The sequence below is a fragment of the Nelumbo lutea genome, chromosome 1 (assembly GCF_056320005.1).
Source record: "Nelumbo lutea isolate HS-2025 chromosome 1, American lotus-T2T, whole genome shotgun sequence".
Lineage (NCBI taxonomy): Eukaryota > Viridiplantae > Streptophyta > Magnoliopsida > Proteales > Nelumbonaceae > Nelumbo > Nelumbo lutea.
In genome coordinates, this window is record NC_142684.1 from 216,479,312 (window position 1) to 216,498,203 (window position 18,892).

Below are 18,892 nucleotides of genomic sequence, written 5' to 3' on the forward strand. Positions count from 1 at the left end.
GTGAATGTAAGGAGCAAATCTGGAATCTTAATGGGTTCAGCACTTCAGCTAACCCTTTATGCATGTATTTACATTTGAATGGTTCAATAGACCGGGGTTATAGTCTATCTGAATAGTTTTCGGACAAATATGAAAAGAGAATGCATTTAAATGGATTGGTTCCATGGTCTAATGGTCAGGACATTGGACTCTGAATCCAGTAACCCGAGTTCAAATCTCGGTGGAACCTCATTTTATTTCAGCAAACTGCAATGAACTTTTATTCTAACAAATTTTTATAGGTTATGGCCATTGGCCATGCAAAATTCAGCAATCAGCAACTGAGGTCTATTTCTACTCAAAAATAAGAAAAAAGTTCTATTTCTACCAAAAAAGAAGTTTATTTTGAAAATTGGCAGCCATATAAATAAATCCTAGATTTAAAAAGTTGTTTTTATCCAAAATTTTCAGCCACACAACATCACAAACAGGGTTGAGAGAAGAGGTAAAGCAGGCCTGAATCACCTCCCTTATGTCAGCCTTCGACAATGGCAACTCTTCTTATTCCAACCCCTCCATCTCTTTTTCCCCAATGCCGTTGGCGTAGCGGCAGTCGATGGTCACCTAACGCAACAATCTTCACAAGAGCGCCAACTAATGTCATCCTTCTGCGCCCTCCTTTAGCTTCTCTGGTTGAAGATTCTACTCCATCGGATGTAGTTCCTAGCAAAGATGGACTAGTCAATGAAGAGTCAGAAGAGCTTCCCATTAAGGAAATTACAAACGGGTTAGTCTCCTATTTTCAATCAGCGAATTATTTATGTTGGTTTCTTAGTTCATTGCATTTCTTCCATATAAGGTGGAACATCTCGCGAAATCTCTGATTTATCATGGCATTTCTTCTTGCGTAGATTATAGCTTTTGCTTCTATGAACTTGAACTTCGTGTAAAATATTTCGGAACGAAAAAAGCTTCCTCCCCTTTTAAGGTGAGGCCGCATTTCATTTCATGTAAAATATTTCGGAACGAAAAAAGCTTCTCCCCTTCTAAGGTGAGGCCGGAAAAAAAAGAAACGGAGTTACTTGGCTATACATTTTCTTTCAATAGGTGGGATTATGACCTAAAATATTGGGGCAATCTCATGAATCATTTAGTCGCGTGAAGTTCTAGTTTATGATCTTGTTAGCACTAAATACTTTTGGTGTTGTAATTTGGTAACCAAGGGATCAAACAGTTAGAGGGTTTGGTCACGTCCATAGTTTTCTTATCGGAATGTCTTTATCTTGACATGGATTTTGACAGGTTTGGGAAAGGAAAGATGATTTATTTATTTATTTTTGTTTTCTCCAATTCAGGTTTTCATAGTACTAGTTAGTGAGGTCTGTGAACATTGATACCAGAACCTAGGTTTCTAACCCTTCGTCACTGGGCTTTTCTGTTCTTCTGGGCAAGAAGGTAGGGGTGAAAACCAATTCTGGAACATGATCTGTGGTGTCGAAACCCATAGTCTTCATCAATTAGCAGGTTGGGATCTTCTAATGAGTAGCGACCTTACAATTCCCGATGAGAGGTTTACTTGCCTAGTAAAAGGAAATAAAATTGTAATGTAGTTTTGGTTAGTAATCATAAATATCATTTCTTTATTGTGCTATGTGTGGACTTTTGTAAATGTGATGGGTCTAATTTGATGTCATATGCTTTATATCCACTTTCTTCTGGTTTGTTTTTAAAATTTATCTGTATAGTGAATCAATAGGGAGAATGTTGATTTCTAATTACTGTAGAATCACACTTGTTTGTAGTAGATGTAAAACATGCGGGAGAGCAGAATTGGAGAAGGGCTGTAATGGTGAGGGAAGGATTCAAGGTGGGATAGCAACAGTCCCTGGCTTTGGTTGGTGGCCTATAAAGGCTTACAGACCATGCCCTGGGTTTGTAGCATCTGGTGGTAGGTACAAGCGACAGGGACAAAGCATGGATGAAGTTGCCTTTGGAAGAGGGGAGAGAGAAGCATCAATGTCAACCATTGATGATGTTCCATCAAGGTATGTTAAACTATTTTTCTTAATTTTTATTGATAAATTATATTACTTTTTTCTCTTACCTTCTATGTTTTCTTTCTTTTACTGGAAACAATTGTTGCTGAGTATCTGAACATTATCAGAATGTCATTGATACAGAGTCAGATTGCCACTTGAATTGAATTTTGCATTCATTTATAGAATTCCAATTTGCATCATCCTTCTTGTATTGCAAATATGTAGTATAGTATATATTTTGCATTATTTAGCTGGTCCAATGTGTTTGGAGGCTTCCTATTTCATTGGTATAACCATCGTCAAAATGAAGGAAAGAGAAATGATAGTTTTTGGTGTACAGATGATGACATGATGTAATTTTTGTTTTACGGAATTTGACAAATGAAGATTGGGTCATTTGACTTATCTTAGAAGAAGCCTTTTGATTTTCTTAAGATGTCCAGATGTAATTTGGCACTGGTTGTAGGGTTGAAGTGTTGAACCTCTACCATGTCAATGGCCAGGGATAAAAAATTATAGCTAGTTTAATTTATTTTTTTTCTTTTCTCAAGTATCTAAGCTCTCTCTGGGGTTCCAATTTACAACTTTAAAATGGTAATGGCATTAGAATCTGAGGATTTAATATACAATGGTAATGACATCCTTTTTGCAAAAATATACCCTAACCTTTTAGTTATTGTTGAAAGTGTTGTATATCTATACTTCTCTTTTCATTGATCATTTAAGATCTAAATTACTCTCATCTGATCAAGTTTAATATTTAAGTTTCTTTGTATGGTGCTTTTATGAGTACAATTCTGGATGCACTCTATGTTTTGTATAGATTTTTTAAATCCTCCATGATTAGCTATTGATCTAACTCATTTACACATGCAGCGAGAAAAAGCAAGGCCCAAGGAGATTCAAGAGATAAACCTATAGGGTGAATCATGTGTTTCATAATTTCTAATGAGAGGAGATTGAGATCATTGCTTAGTTCGAGGATTCTATATTTTGCAATGTGCGATTCTTGGGGTTTAACCCCACCTTAACGAGTGAACAGAAAAGAGCAAGAAAAAAGACGGGAGAAAAGAAGAAAGTCAAATATATATATTTTTGCAGTCCTACAAAATTTGTCAAAAAGGCATGTATATGATTCATTTGGCTATTCTATCGTATTGTTTCCAAGATTATGGAAACCTTGATGCATTATTGTAATCATTTATTTCTTTTTATTCTCTCTCTCTCTCTCTCACACACACACACATCCTGTGGAGTATGCAAATTATGTTCGGAACTTACAACAGTACTGGACATGAAATAGAGGTCCTACAAAACATGTTCAATCCCAGTTCCAACCGGTTACCAGGCAAGTTACGAAAAACCAAAGAACTGTGATAACACACTCTGATTTCTGAGCTTGCTGAGTGCAGATCATATACTGTGTTGGAGCTGCACGTCACAGTAGATACCTCAAGCATCTTGGAGCCGTTACTGAAGCATTCAATGAAACAACCATCACCAGAGCTGATTTAACACAGTTATTGCAGATGCACGTAGATTGGTGAAAGACTTGATGTTATATACTTGATGTGCATACGAAGAGATGATGCAAGATGCTAATTTTCTCTGATTTTTAAATCAGTATGCACACATCCTGGTAATTTTCATGAGAATTTAAGAACCCAATCCAATCCCATCTCCACATGGGGCTTTCTAGTGTCTTGGTGAATTTAATGAGGCCTGAATCAATATGACCCTATTACATATAGGGTTTGCATTTTTATTTTCAATTACAAGGGTTGGAACTGAGTTTACTTGTTGCAACCCATTTAATATCTGAACCAATTACTTCTCAACATGTTTTGGGGACACGTGACTACCCAGGCTCGATCCATTGATCCATTGACAGCTCTATCTTCATGGGTCCATGACCAACGAGTGACCCTAAGTTTAATTCATCTTGTGAATCTTAGCTGAAGCGAATGCTCAGTTACCAAATGCTGACTCATGGGTCGTGGTCTATGAAATATGAATGTCACATTGTCACCTACTCATGAGTCATGACTCATGAATTCTCCCACTGGCTTAATGGGGAAACTATTTTATTCCATGGTTCGCAAGGTTTGAACTTTACATTGTTACAACCATAAGTACATATATACTTTATATTTAGTGAACAATGAGACGTTCAGTTCAGCTCCTAACAGTAGCATGCGGTCGACTTCATGTGGCAGCTGCCGAAATCTCCGCATCGCCATGGCTGATCTATTTATTGTATAAATAACTGAGCCGATTCTGGTGTATATCACAAGGGATTTGGATTTTTTATTGATCCTACAGATTAGATATACTTATGTATCATTAAGACTGAAGCAAAGTTCTCTGACTTCTCTCAAGTCATTTTAACCCCAATTTGGTTTAGCGGCTGGATCTTGTTAAAATTTCCCCGAAGTGATCGATTAAATACATTGCAGATCTTTAGCTTAACCTTCAATTTAATGCTTAAATTTCCGATAATGAATCCTCTATTGCTGTACCAAAATTTGCAAAAAAAGATAAACAAATCAAACGATTATACTTTCATAGCCATTCGACTGCTTATGCTTCTGACAACTACAAGTTTCATCCATGACTGATGAGTAGATGGTCATGGAACATCCTCTGAATGCTGACGCAATTTGACATGGCAATACCAGTAAGTACTTTAATAATCGGAACTTAAGCGTATCATCTCTCGGTCCAACATGAACTTCTATTACTCATTTTACGGTTCCAGCTTCAAGTCACCCTGCAATCTACAATCACATAAAGCCAGACTAACATGGAAAAGCCCCCACAAGACACTACTCTCCCTAATCTACCGTATGGAAAAAAAATTGAGAAATAGTTGCCAACCATTAGATGGCCATGGTACTAGTAACTAAAATTATTATTACATATACAATTTCTCAAGCTGCCATAAATTGAAGTCCAATTAACAACCTCTGTATGCCCTGCATACTTGCTGCCGAACAAAAGATGCAGGTTGTGTACTTACCTCCCTGTCCAGAATCCCAGATGTATGAATTCCTCTAGTAAGAAAGATGCAAAGAGCTATCTTCAGAAACTAGCATGTAAGTTTCAAAAAAGCGAAAAACATGCTCCTTCCGGTTTTCCTTTTCTGTATTGAAGCTTTTTCATTATAATCATGGGGAAGCTTTTACCTTAACCAAGCATATAAGATGAGGCCAAATGATGCCAAATCTAGTTTTTTTTTTTTTTTTCTTTTGATGATGAATGAAATGATGCCAAATCTAGTTAGGCCTCTGCATATAATACATCTAGGAAAAGTCAACCCATTCCATCCAAGAAACTACCCCTGTTCATCCATATTCATTCGTGTAAGATTTTCTTTTGTCTGACCAGAAAATAATTACACAGATGACAGTTAAATCAAATAGTTGTAGTTCAAATATCATATCAAGCTTCAAAATGGGTACCGGACTCTTCCCATGCACATTTCATCTGGGGAAGCTTCTATTTTGCATCATCTGAGCTTCATTCTGATTGCAACACAGGAGGCAGCAGAAAATTTCGTAAGTGGTATAGATAAAACACCAAGGAATGCTTACATCATGATCTCGGTAAAGAAGCAACCTGACAAATCCAGCTATGCAGCTTATCGACATAGAAACAGTAGTATTAGGATCCAAATCTTAATTTAATGACTTTGACTACATAAACAACAACTCCCTTCTAGACCTTCCACTACAGTTTCCTAATCAGCAGGATCTGGATGCATGAGAAGTTTCCATCTCACCAAGACTAGATGCATCAAATGGGAAATCAAAGTATCAAACCATCTAAGTGTTTTCTACTTGTGAAGGATAACTCTCCAGATTCCATGGCTAGATATGTCAGCAATGATCCAACCTATGAGTTTAGTTGTGTGCAAGGTTTAAAATATCAATATATGCCCAACACAAAATGAATCATATTAATTTCCAATGTGACTGGCACATGGCACAGGTGGAATGACCGATTCAATGCCATTTCACCTGAATCCAATGTACCAGCCAATACATTCATTGTATCACCCCAATACTGACTGATAAAGGCTCATACAATGAACGTACCAGTTAATACATTCATCTGAATATTGATTTTTTTGTTAAGTTTGAAGTTAAGCTTTGAAATTTGAAATCAAGGGATATTTAATAGTAATTCTGAATTTTGAAATTCCACTCCTTCGATGTTAATCGCCCAATTTATGTCTTCTTGGTCTTTTTCTCTTCTCTCGGGTGATTCCTTATTACCTTCCTTGGTACTTTCTTTTTTCATTTAACGAAATCTTTATCATTTATTCTTCAAAAAAAAAAAAAGAAACTCCTTTAAAGCTAATATATAAAAATTATATACCAACTGATACTACGGAGATTTCAACCTAGAACTCTAAATGTGAGAGAGAAAAACACTAACCACAATACCAAATTTAATAGAGTAGCATACATTTTAATTTTTTAATTTTATCCAATTCTATGAACTCTAAAATTAATATTAAGTAATAATAAAACTTACATTGGTTTTCTTAGGCATAGATACATGTCTCAATTCTTCTTCCATTTCCCAACATTTCCTAAGGGTATCCCAGAAGTTCACAGTTTCACACTTGAACTATTAAAAACATGTTTATACCTTACTTAGAGTCATTTGAGCCCTTTAACTTTATTGATAAATTTTGGACCGGTGTTTTAAAAGTGCAAGGCGCAGGGGCCAATTTGTGCCTGAGGCACAAGGCGCGAGGAATGCAAAAAAATATATATATATATATATAAATTTTAAAAAATCAGAAAAAAATACAAAAATAATACAATCTAGGTTTCTATGAGTTCAGAGTTAAGATATGAGTATGAAAATGCAATCTAAAGTTCTAATTTCTATTCTAAAGAAGAAGGGGCAGCCCCTGTTTTCAGTGCAAAACAGTGAAGAAGAAGAAAAAAACAGAAAGTTACCTAGTCCCAAACGACCAACTTCCTTTGACTTGCAATCCTGATTCCAGCCTACTAGATGACACTTGTTTTCACCACCCCCTTCCCATAGGAAATCCCATTGTAGTTTTTTCAATCTTGCTTTTTACTTTGCCTGGGATTCGGAAAACCGACAGAAAGTAGGTTGGCAGGTTGGTAAGGGAAGCCTTAATTAGTGTAAGTCTTCCACCTTTTGAAAGAAAGCTTTTCTTCCATGTGGCCAATCACTACTGGGTCCCAAAAACTTTGATTTCTCAGGTTCCCACCAAGAGGCATTCCCAAATAGGCAATGGGGAGCCTCTCCAACTTAACCCCAACAGCTCCGTAAACCTCTCCAATAGAGGGTCACCAACATTCAGGCCCACAATGTTGCTTTTAGAGTAATTAATTCTGAGTCCAGTCACCATCTCAAAACTATTTAACACTCTTTTTAAGATGGAAATGCTCTCCCAATCTGCCTCCAGAAAAAGTATAATGTCATCTGCAAACATCAAGTGGGAAACCAGAACTGCCTCCCTACCTATCTCAAAAACCTTTCAGCAAATTTAACTCCCTCGCTTCTTGTATCAAGTAACTAAGTACATCTGCCACCATAGTGAAGAGTAGTGTGGAGAGAGGGCACCCTTGTCTCAAGCCCCTGTTTGCATTAAAGTAACCAGTAGGTTCCCCATTAATCAGGATTGAAAACCAAACAGAGCTTATGCAACTTTTATCCATCTCATCCACCTTCTACCGAAGCCTCTCAGGCTTAGAATCTCTAACAAGCAATCCCAATCTACTTTGTCATAGGCCTTTTCAAAGTCCAACTTGATTACTACGCCTGGCTTGCCACTTTGTCTTCTTTCTTCAACACATTCATTGGCCACTAGAATGCTGTCAGTAATCTATCTTCCTTGCACAAAAGCAAATTGGTTGTTTGAAATTAGACTATTCAGCACCTCCTTTAGTCTTGTCGCCAACACTTATGCTACTATTTTGTATAAGCTTCCCACCAAACTGATAGGTCTGAAATCCTTAATTTCTAAGGATCCCTCTTTCTTTGGCACTAGGGTGATGAATGTTGAGTTGTTTCCTTTGTTCACAATGGCTAATAGGTAGAAGTCTGCAAACACCTCCACTAGATCAGAATTGATTGTGTCCCAGCAAAGTTGGTAGAAAAGATAGGGAACTCATCCGGTCCAGGAGCTCTATCACCGTCCTGTTATGGACGCATTCCTCAGGAAGACGTTCATCTTGCTTGTTCTTATCTTATTCTATTGCTCTTATCTTATCTTGTTAGTAGCTTATCAGATTAGGATTAGCTTATCTTATCCCTAGCAAGATAGAACTAGAAGTCTCCCTATTCAGCAAGGAGACTCCCTTTGATTAGGACTCTTGTAATCTCCTATTTAAGGAGACCCCATTATTGAATGAGGATATCAAATTTCCAGTCAAGAAAGAGAGTAAAAGGAGAGTTCGGTGATCTCTTGGACAAATCACCCTTTAGAATGCCAAGATAGGTTCAGTTAGGAAGGGGAGGAACAAGGGAAAACAGGAGCTTTTCCCCGTGGACCGACCCATGACGAGATCCTATCCCCGGGCCCATAACATACTGGTATCAGAGCCTACCGTCATGGGAGATCTGGAGCAGCTATCGTCCAGGGTCCACGAACTAGAGCATAGGCTCGTGGAAACTAGCGTGGAGGTTCATGAGGTCAAAGACGATGTCCGGGAGCTGCGACGCTTGTTGGAATCGTATTTCTCTAACAAGGAGAGTAATCCAGAAGGGGTTGTAACCACAAACAGCCTCCGACCAGACCTGACGGAGCCGTCCGGCAAGCAGCAGCAGCAGCAGCAAACTCTCCTTGGTCCACAGCAGCAGCAACACCCTCAACCACAGCAGCCAAACAACCAACAACAGCAACAACTGCAGCAGTAGAAGCAACAACATGATCAACAGCAGCAACAGCAGCTTCTCCAAGCAGCTATTACTAGTCCCAGTATCATTGCCTCGAAACTAGCCCCTAAGTTCTATGGGCCCTTCAAGGTTCTACAACGGATTGGCAGTGTGGCCTACCAACTGGAATTGCCAAAGACCAGCCGGATTCATGATGTCTTCCACATCTCCTTGCTGAAACCATTTACGGGTGTTCCTCCGGACCAAGTCCCCTCCCTGCCACCCCTGCAAGATGGCAAACTAATTCCCCAACCTAAAGCTGTCATCCGCTCTCGTTTCAATCGAGGAGTTCTTGAAGTCTTGGTGAAATGGTGTAGCTTACCATCGGCCGAAGCCACATGGATCCCATTGACAGAGTTCCAAGCCACATATCCGGAGTTCGAGCTTGAGGACAAGCTCATAGTCCAAGAGGGGAGTAATGTTATGGACGCATTCCTCGGAAAGACGTACCATCGCCGCCTGTAGCAACAGGAACCTAACCCACCGCCAGATTAGATTAGATCATCTTGCTTGTTCTTATCTTATTCTATTGCTCTTATCTTATCTTGTTAGTAAGTTATCAGATTAGGATTAGGAGAAACTTATCTTATCCTGACAGTCCTATCTAGGAGTCTTATCTATCTTATCTGTAAGCAGTTTAGTTATCAAGGAGTCTTCCTACAAGGAGGACTCTTACCTCTTGTAATCTCCTATTTAAGGAGCTGAAATTATTGAATAAATATATCAAATTTCCAGTCAAGAAAGAGAGTAAAAGGAGAGTTTGGGGATCTCTTGGACAAATCACCCTTTAGGACGCCAAGATAGGTTTAGTTAGGAAGGGGAGGAACAAGGGAAAACAGGAGCTTTTCCCCGTGGACCGACCCGTGACAAGATCCTATCCCCGGGCCCATAACACGTCCATCTTAAAAACTTCTTCTTTAATCTCTTGTTCTTCAAAAGGCCTTTCTAGTTACATCCTTTTGTCTTCAGACAATCTTAGGCCTTCCCATCTGTTCAGAGGAATTCTGCTAGTACCATCCTTTGAGTAGAGTCCTTTGAGTAGGCCTTCCCTCCTTCAGCCATCTCACTCGAGACCTTTGTCTCCAATAGATTTCCTCCCTTAATATAATTTTCTCCCACTCCCTTCTAATAACTTCTCTTCGACTTCTACCCTCTGCATCCAAATTCTCTGTTTGCTCTCTGTAGTCCAGATCACCAATCTCTTGAATTAGCTTATTATTATCTTCCACAAAACTTTTAAACTCCTCTTTACCCCAAGCTTTTAGTTTCCAAAAAATAGAAAGTTACCTATTTTTGATTGAACGTGCCATTGGAAGATTGAAGAATGCATTGAATCTGGACCTGGACGATCAAGAAGGTCTGCGCATGGAGCTTTGGACTAGAGTTCGACAATCACACTTCTTTTGCTTATTTGGGAAGTTTTGATTCATTTCCCATTATTTTTTTTATTATTTTACTATATGGAATGCAACAGGTGTAAAAACATAAAAGCAAAATAACTTTTGTACATGATAATAACTATCTATAAACTAAAACACAGAGAGTTAAACAAAAAAAATTTGAATGCATACATAAGGCACTCGACTGGGCCCCCTGGCCTGAGGCGTGCGCCTAGGCTCAAAGGCAAGCACCTTCTTGAAGGGCATGCGCCTTGACCCGGGCAAGGCGCAAAACCTGAATTGCCCCTTGCCTCTGTGCCTGAGGCGCAACTTTTAAAACACTGTTTTGGATTTATATGAATTTCCCTAATGACATCCAAGTGAAGTACTAATGGGGTTACTAGACCAAATTCTACAATAATATTCAAAGGGATCAAGGCAAATGATCTCAAAATTTTCAAATTCCTTAAGATCTCATCTAAACCCGGAGTCCTAGTGACTCTCTAATTGGATAAAGAAATTCATTGAGCTACAAATTTATTTTTATAGTAGGGAGGAGAATAAAGTCTAGGAAGGCTATATATTAAAGATAGCTCCCAACCACCACAAATCCTCTCAAAACCTTGTTTATCCCTTAACAGAACATCATACCTAATATGTTGAATAAAAATGTCAAAAACAAAGATGGCTTTCCAAGGAGAGGCCAAAGAAGCTCTAGCTACTATCCCAAGGTCCCGCTCATAAACCCCCAAGCCATGAATGCTCTTCATCACAGTATGCCACAAACATTCTTTGCTTTAGACATCTTATATGAAGCTTTTATAGGTAAACCATATGAAACATGCTTAAAACCTTTAGCAGGTATCTGTCATGTACCCATGTGGTAATATAAATACATATACATGTTTTTTACATGATCAATTCAGGTCTGTCAGTTCAATCCAGACCATTAATAGCTTACTGCTATGGAAACAAAATTAAAAGAAAAAAAAACTACTCCGATGAGAATTGCCGGTACACTAGCACTTCAGATGAGCTTACCAAATGAACATAAAAATATTGTTGCACAAAATAATTCACAATTAGAAAGGATGTTAACAAGGTCTTACCTGAGCCACATATTGTGAGCTTTCTTTAAGGAACCTGAGAAACTCTTGCTTGTTCTCCTTATAATTGGTTTTTACATGGTCCAATAATGCTTGTTCTCTTTGCATATCTTCAAGAATTCTTTCTTTCTCCCATTTCATTTCCTTGATCTTATCCTCCATATCAATGTAGTTTGCAGGTAGGTTTGATGTTGTACAGCTTATTGGAAATCTCACCTCTATGTCTTTCCTTAAAGAAGACAGTCCATGATCAAAAGATGCAGCAACAAAGAGAAACTCAGTCAAACTGGTATGTTAAAAATTTGCACAATTGAAGTCCCATAACAAATACACCCTGATTCATAAGTCATAATAGTAAGCGATGAGGATCAGAAACATGTAAAATGAAGTGTAAAAAATCATTCAAAAACCTTTTTATTTTACTGGCAATTCATTAAGAGCTTACATACCTAAAAAAGGGAAAAAAGATGAGAAATATTATTCTCATGTAACTGAACCATGACAGTTACCAAAATGACATTAATGCTACTCTTAGATTGTTGAATTTAATTCATTTTTTTCTTATGTTGTTTAAGATGGAAAACTGTATCCACATACTTGCTACTGTTATGGAAAAGGGGAATGATATCAGAACTTAGGCTGTATTTGAAGCAAGGAAAGCTTTCAATTTGCTGACTTGTGAAGCTGTGATTCCCAAGGGAGTGAGAATTTAATTCTACAGGATTGATAGGAAGCCAAGTTTAGTTGCATTTTTTTAAAAGGCAATGTATAATTCAGTTGCATTCCCACCCCGGTTGTCTAAAAAACAGCCTCAGGTTCATCCCTTTACCTTTTTCTTTTATTGTGCACATGGTATACAATAATTTATATGGGCAATCAATCCATAAACTACCTTAACAAGTCAAATAATTCTAAGTTTTTTTTCCCAGGTCCCCAAAATTTACTCCCGGTGGAAGAGTGTCCTCCATGTATTTTATTAACAAATAATTTTAGGTTTCTGATTCCACTTGGTTGGTTAATGTGGATACTAGAAAAAAAGAACCGGAGGTTAGCAACATATCGAGAGTATCGATAATTTGAACCATGATAATAATATTCAGTTAGGATACCTGACAAACATTATCTACAAGCTCATAGTTTGGATGCTTCTGGGTCACTTAAAATGTATCTCATAAGTTGTCAAAATTATTTATTTCTTATTAGTACTTGGCAAATATAATCAATAAAAGGGTTATCTGTGGTACACTGGATACAGACCCAAGTACCTAATCTTTGGCCCTTTTTTTGCACAAAGTGGCTGCTCTCAAATTTGCACCTCTGTTGCCATACTTTGTCAGCCTGAGATTTTACCATTGTACCATGCAATGGCCCCTTTAGAAAAATAAATCACCAAAATACTATGTTAAATAAATGACATAACAATTGTGTTGTAGAATTGTTGGTTACCTTTCACCCAAGGAAAAGATACCAGTGCTCCTAATCATCCCACCATCTAAAGAAATGGCACCATCACTTATACAGGGGGTGGCAAGTAGCATATCTGCTCTGGTTCTATATACTTGCAAGCGAGAGAAAAGACTATAGAATAAAGTCTCCCTGAGGCCATGTCCACTGGCTGTAAGACAAGATAAGTTCATACTGTCCACAGTTATCATATTCACGGCAAAACCAATAAACCCAGGTGGAACATCCCCATTTGGTAATCTTGGTTTCAAAAGAGCAAGCTTCCTTTGTGGGTCATCAGCTACAAAGTCACCGGCATATGGTCTGTGAAGAAAAAATTAAGCATATTTCTTACCAATACTTGAATGAAGAAATATCAGAGTATATGAAGTTCTTACCTTAAGCCTTCAAGACAAATAACTAGAAATCGACCATCCATGGGCCTTCCAATTGAAGGTCCAAGCCCATGAAGACCAGCACTCTTGTTAATCCTGCCCTCTTTGTCACACATTTCTAGAGTTTTAACACCTTCATATGTCATGCATACAATTGCCATCATAGTCTCCAATCCTAAGTACTCCGACAAAAGTCTGAAAAGTAATATTATAGAGAAAACCAAATCAATAAAAGCTGAAGATTTGGGAGGACAGACATGGGGTTGAATGGATGCCACCAGGGGAGGAGTTTATCAAGCTGAACTTCGATGGAAGTAGCTGAGGAAATCCAGGACCTTCAGGCATAAGAGGAGTGCTGAGAAACAAAGATAGTAACGTGATATCTTTGTACTCAGGTCCTTCAGGTGTGGGAAACTCTTTAAGGGCCGAATTACTTGCTGCTGTACAAGGAATCCATCTTGCAAATCAGCTAGGCATAGAGCATCTGATTGTTGAAGGGGATTCCCAGGTGATAGTGAGTTGGTTGAAGGATCCAGACACTATGATTTGTGGTTTTAGAGATCTTCTCAAAAAAGTTAAATGGTTAACAAAGAATATGACAATCAGAGTTCAGTGGGTAGGCAGATCAGCAAACTCATTGGCTGATTTCACTTGCAAAACAAGGGGTTTTCCGGGATACTTTATTTTGGGCTTCAGTGTAATTTCTTTTGTACTTATAATTCTGTAATTAGCTTTAAAGAAAAGGTCGCATCTCATGCCTTTCCACGGGTTGCATGTAACTCTTATTTGCTGGTTTAATAAAATTTCACTCATTTATCAAAAAAAAAAAAAAAAAGATTTGGGAGGAAAGCCATAGTGCCTATGACAGAAGGACCCCTTTCACTGTCAATAAAAATGCTGAAATATCTCATTGATTTGAAGCATCCAACAAGGGAGCCCCTCTTTTACTGGAATACATTCAACACAAGGTTTCCTGGATTACTATCACCATTGAACAAATCATATTATTTTTAGGTAAACAATGGAAAATTGTGTGGTTTACCTGAATCTTGTTTTAGATGCATGAAAATTTGATGTCCTGAATCATTAAGATAGATGGCTAATTGGGCCATGTAAAGGTGTGGAGGTGGTCACATATTAATTATTATGGAAATGTATTATAATGAACACCGAAATCACATCCAATATATGTATGACTATTGCACAATTCCATAACTACAAACAAAGATAAGGGAATTGCCAGAAGAGGATGACCTGCTAAGGTTATCATTATCTACTTTTCCAAGTGTAGCTACAATGCCCAGAACATCCTTGGTTAATGGTAGATATGATGCCTGAGTCCCATGACGCATTTTTAGTTGGCATAATATGCCTGCAGCAGATTTCTCCTGCCTTAGTATCTGTTCAATTGTGTCCTCCTCAGTCTGAAAGTGGTTAAGATTCTCAGTTTCGATCTTAGCTTCACTTGATGAATGGTACTTTCCAAGACTAACTGAGAGATTAAAAAGTTAGTAGGGGAAGGACATTCTATATTGGACCAAGATGCTTCATGCTTAAATTGATAGAAAGTGTTACAATAGGAATTGGGAGAGGAAAAGAAAACAAAAAGAAAAGTACCTTGTATATCAAGAATAGATTCATCCAAGTCGTTTGTCACAGCCTTCAGAAACTTCAGGTTCTCTTCATGATGTTTAATTTTCAACCCTAGCTTTTGGACATCATCCTGAAGTTTCTGCAACATTAAAATTAACAAGATAGTAATGCCATTCAGCATTTTGACTCATTCCAGATCAAAAAGAATGATTGCTCATAAGGATGACCTAATATGAGCTTAGAACAATTGAGAACCATGCATCTTCTTAACTCAAAAAGCAACTATAAGATGAGAATTTCAAGTTTTTTTTTTTACGATATACATAAATGATTAGCTTCGAATGGGTTATGAAAATAGGACTGGACCAACCTTGGACCTGTCTATGATCAGTTGATTCAGTTCAACTTTACAAAGTTCTTCTTTATGCATTTCACCCTCTAATATTAAAGAGGGGTCATTCCTATCCACAAGCTTCAATGCTGATGATTCCTGGATAAACATATTTCATTGAATTAGAAGATGAAAAGGAGGAAAGACAAGAAGAATCAGAATGTATCCTGCAAGGAAATGATAGAGGAAATGCATTATCAAAGTTCATATTATATGCAGAAAAAAAAAAACAACAACAAATGCTAGATTATATATCAGTGTTTTAAAAGGCGTGGGAGGCGTACGCCTGGAGGCGCTCCTGAAACACCTTGAGGCGTACGCCAGAGGCGTTGACACCTTTGAGGCATACGCCTCAGGTGCAAGAGGCGTACGCCTCTTGCGCTTTTTTCATGAGGCATGCTAGAGGTGTAAGCCTCATGCACATCTGATATAAAAAGACAAAAAAAAATAAGATTTTTATTAAAGGAAAGAAAAAGAAAGAGAAGAAAAAAAGAGAAAATGATAGGGAAGGGAAGGGAAGAAAAGATAAGGGGAAAGACCCCCCTTTCAACTAATGCTATGCATCTTTATTCTTCTTAATATAAAAGACTTTTATTAAAAATAAAGAAAAAATGAGATCCCCCTTCCTCTTCATCATCCTCCTAAACCCCCTCCTCTTAAGGAGGCTTACGCCTCATTGTGTTCAGGAGGCTTACGCCTCTTGCGTTCTGAACTATGGCATACCTCACTAGGGGTGAGCAAAAAAACCAAAAAACCGAACTGATCAAGAAAATCGATTGAAACCGAACTGAAAAATCGGTTAACCAAACCGACCGGTTCGGTTTCAGTTTGATGTTCTTAAAAAACCGACAATTTCGGTTCGGTTTCGGTTAACCATTTAAAAACCGATGGTTAACCGAACCGACCGATATATAAGAGAAAAGCTAAAAGTCTCAGACTGCTGACTGTAGACTACCAATCAGTCTTTTCGAAAATTGAAACTTTCAGCTTCTCTTTTTCTCTCGGTCTCTTTTGGTTAATCTGTTGACTTGACTCGGAAAAGAAGATTAAAGTAGTTTACACTATCAAAACACGGAAATAGGTCAGAAAAAGAAGGCATTACTTCTTTCCATTTGTATATCTTGGATCTTCAAAACCCACCACCCACCTCCATCTTCACTCTTCCGCGTGTGATGGGATAATTAACTCTCAGTCTCTCTTCTTGGCTTATCGTCTGTTATCTCCATCGTGTAGCCTACGCCAATCACCAGCACCAAGTGGCAATTCCGGTCGCTGCTTCGCCAATAGTTTTCAGTTTTCTTCTCGGCTTCTCGCCTGTCATCTCCGCCACACGACCCGTGCTAACTACCAGCACCAAGCGACAATGTCGGTCACGGCTCCGCCATCATCTCTGTAGTCTGTATTTCTCTTCTCTCTCTCTCATCTCCCCTCTCTGCAGCTCCGCCAGACGCCACCTCAAGCTCTCACCGTGATAGCCTACAAGAACCTCTGAAAATAACTTTGTTAGAAGCGTCATGACTCAATGCAGGATCTGAACTGATGGTCAGCACCGACAGGAGAATAACAGATGGCCGGCACCGATAGCAACCACCGATCCACCGACAGTTTTAGATTTTTTTAGTTTAAGTGCATAAAAAACCAAAAAACCAAACCGTGGTTAACCGATTCGGTTTCGATTTGGGTATTTAAAAAACCGATCAAATCGGATCAGTTTGAAAAAATACCCCACGGTTCGGTTACCCCTACGCCTCACACCTCTAGGTAGTGGAACACCTCGCGTCACGCCTCCACATTTTAAAACACAGGTATATATCAATATGAAAAAAAGAAAGGTATTGGTCATAGGATCAATATTGTGGCTACATTGCCAGTATGGTACCCAATTCAAGCATGGTTTGCCATCTTGGAGAGAGGTCTCACGTTGAAAAGGGAAGGTGTTTGTTACTTGGTTTCACTGGCTAAGTAACAAAACACTTACTTTAGCTGTGACAACATATGGATATAATTAAACTGCGTTTTCTTTCTTATATTGCCTGTGCTCTTTTTCATTTATATTGGTGGTGGATGCATCAAATTCTTCATTCATTTGAGAACATTGACACCCAGAGTTTCATTTTGCCCAAACTGCCCATGCTAAACAATGCATGAGATGGATGTGGGTGTGGGATATATGCAGGATCAAACACCGTGTGGCCGTGCTCTGACACAAAATGAACTACGTAATTTCTGGAAAACATTTGTATTAATTAAAATACTACTACCAAAATAGACTATACATACATTAGTTACAGAACGCCGTGTGGCTGCGGCTGTTACAGTTCAAAATTGGACAAAATTTGTCTCTAGCATAAATATGTCTTCACAGTCCAGATGAAACGCACTTCTTTGAGTCGGCACAATATTCTCAGTAAATTGAGCTAACCCTAAAAGCAGCTGTAAATTTTTCTGATAATTTCTTCAATCTAAATAGTTAATTCTCGTCACCCAGTGAAACTCCCCCTGTTATCTATGAAATGAAGGTTTTATTTTTCTTCCTTTTATTTCTCTACGCAGATAAAACTAGCTAATTGAGAATTAAAACATGCAGCACAACAGAAGCAGAAAGATAGACTAGACATTACTAGATAAGCACATTATAAATGAAACGTAGAAAGAAATAAACAGGAAGTGCTTCCTTCCCGTCATTACAGCTAATGAACAAAGGAAGAGAGCAGATGTGCATGCGAAACCCTAGATTGTCAAATCGCAGCCTCGCAGGTATTACAAGAGCAAAAGGCGTAGACAGGAACCTGGACCTGGTATTTATGCTGAAACATGGCCGAGATGACGAGATGACCGGAAGCCGAAGAACGTAGACAGGAACCCCTTTTCCTCTCTCTCTCTCTCTCTCTCTCTCTCTCTCTCTCTCCACTGTCCTCTGTGAATTGGAATTGGAAATGCCTGAAGTGTGCAGACGACTCACTCGGTTACGCCTGCATACGAGCTGTAATATAGCATTTGTATGGGGGGAGGGTTTTATTAGAATTAGAACGCTTCGCTTATAGTTATACGAAGCGCGGCAGCAACCCTGTGCTTAGGGAGTCCCTAATGACTAACAACTTTGTTTTGCGACAAAGACGGAAGGTTGAACTTTTGGATTCAATCACTTTGCCCCCGCCGTTAGAATTCTGTCACCGTAGAGTGACGAAAAGCATTGATATTTTGATACTCCGTCAAATTGACAATCCGTTTGTACCCCCTCTTTTTTCAAATTGAACTAAAATTATCCCTATTGGTTGACGTCATCATCAGACAAACCTTCCCTCTTCAGTCTCCTCCGTTTGGCAAATTGGCAATCCGTTTGCATGTGACGTCAGCTATTATTTTTTCAAAAACTCAATTTTGCCCCATGTACGGTCCCTTTCTTCGTACTCTTGTCCACAACGAACACAAGCTTCATCTCCACGACCTGCAATGAATTCGATCCATTCGTCTGCTTTAGCAAACAACAACGGCAGGGGCACCCGATAGTTGGAAGGTTGGTTGTTTTAGGCGGTGTTTGGCATCAATGCAGCATCACATTAAAAAGGCGGTGCTTCCGAAAGGTCTCTTATTTGGTATTGTTTTTTCAAAAAAAAAAAAACATTGTTTTAGATCATGTTTT

The 18,892-nt window shown here is 38.5% G+C and overlaps 2 protein-coding genes and 1 non-coding gene across 18 annotated transcripts; 2 read left to right on the plus strand and 1 right to left on the minus strand.

Annotated features, from left to right (window-relative positions):
- Positions 1 to 157: 157 nt before the first annotated feature.
- On the plus strand, positions 158 to 229 carry TRNAQ-CUG (transfer RNA glutamine (anticodon CUG)). Its single transcript has one exon. It is a non-coding gene; the product is annotated as a tRNA-Gln (tRNA).
- Positions 178 to 3,721, plus strand: LOC148880979 (uncharacterized). 4 transcript variants are annotated; one of them, XR_016104687.1, is made up of 4 exons: positions 399 to 766; positions 1,785 to 2,024; positions 2,895 to 3,141; positions 3,431 to 3,721. XR_016104687.1 is itself a non-coding variant. In XM_088963136.1 (3 exons), exons 1-3 carry the CDS (start codon positions 528 to 530, stop codon positions 2,929 to 2,931), a joined length of 516 nt encoding a protein of 171 aa, XP_088819262.1. In that variant the 5' UTR covers positions 178 to 527; the 3' UTR covers positions 2,932 to 3,230. The 4 variants fall into 4 exon arrangements, 2 of the variants coding, with proteins under 2 accessions (XP_088819262.1, XP_088819261.1); XR_016104686.1 differs by having other exon boundaries at positions 435 to 766; positions 1,782 to 2,024; XM_088963136.1 differs by lacking the exon at positions 3,431 to 3,721 and having other exon boundaries at positions 178 to 766; positions 2,895 to 3,230.
- Positions 3,722 to 5,235: 1,514 nt separating this feature from the next.
- Positions 5,236 to 18,331, minus strand: DMS3 (defective in meristem silencing 3). Of its 13 annotated transcripts, none has more exons than XR_016104688.1 (9): positions 18,039 to 18,203; positions 15,229 to 15,348; positions 14,883 to 14,997; positions 14,520 to 14,757; positions 13,269 to 13,460; positions 12,874 to 13,194; positions 12,693 to 12,765; positions 11,431 to 11,651; positions 5,236 to 5,542 (listed from the first exon to the last, which is right to left on the minus strand). XR_016104688.1 is itself a non-coding variant. In XM_088963143.1 (9 exons), exons 3-9 carry the CDS (start codon positions 15,286 to 15,288, stop codon positions 5,501 to 5,503), a joined length of 1,194 nt encoding a protein of 397 aa, XP_088819269.1. In that variant the 5' UTR covers positions 15,289 to 15,348; positions 16,352 to 16,725; positions 18,045 to 18,324; the 3' UTR covers positions 5,236 to 5,500. The 13 variants fall into 13 exon arrangements, 8 of the variants coding, with proteins under 8 accessions (XP_088819269.1, XP_088819268.1, XP_088819266.1 ...); XM_088963143.1 differs by lacking the exon at positions 12,693 to 12,765 and adding an exon at positions 16,352 to 16,725 and having other exon boundaries at positions 11,431 to 11,656; positions 18,045 to 18,324; XM_088963142.1 differs by lacking the exon at positions 12,693 to 12,765 and adding an exon at positions 16,352 to 16,737 and having other exon boundaries at positions 11,431 to 11,656; positions 18,045 to 18,317.
- Positions 18,332 to 18,892: the final 561 nt, after the last annotated feature.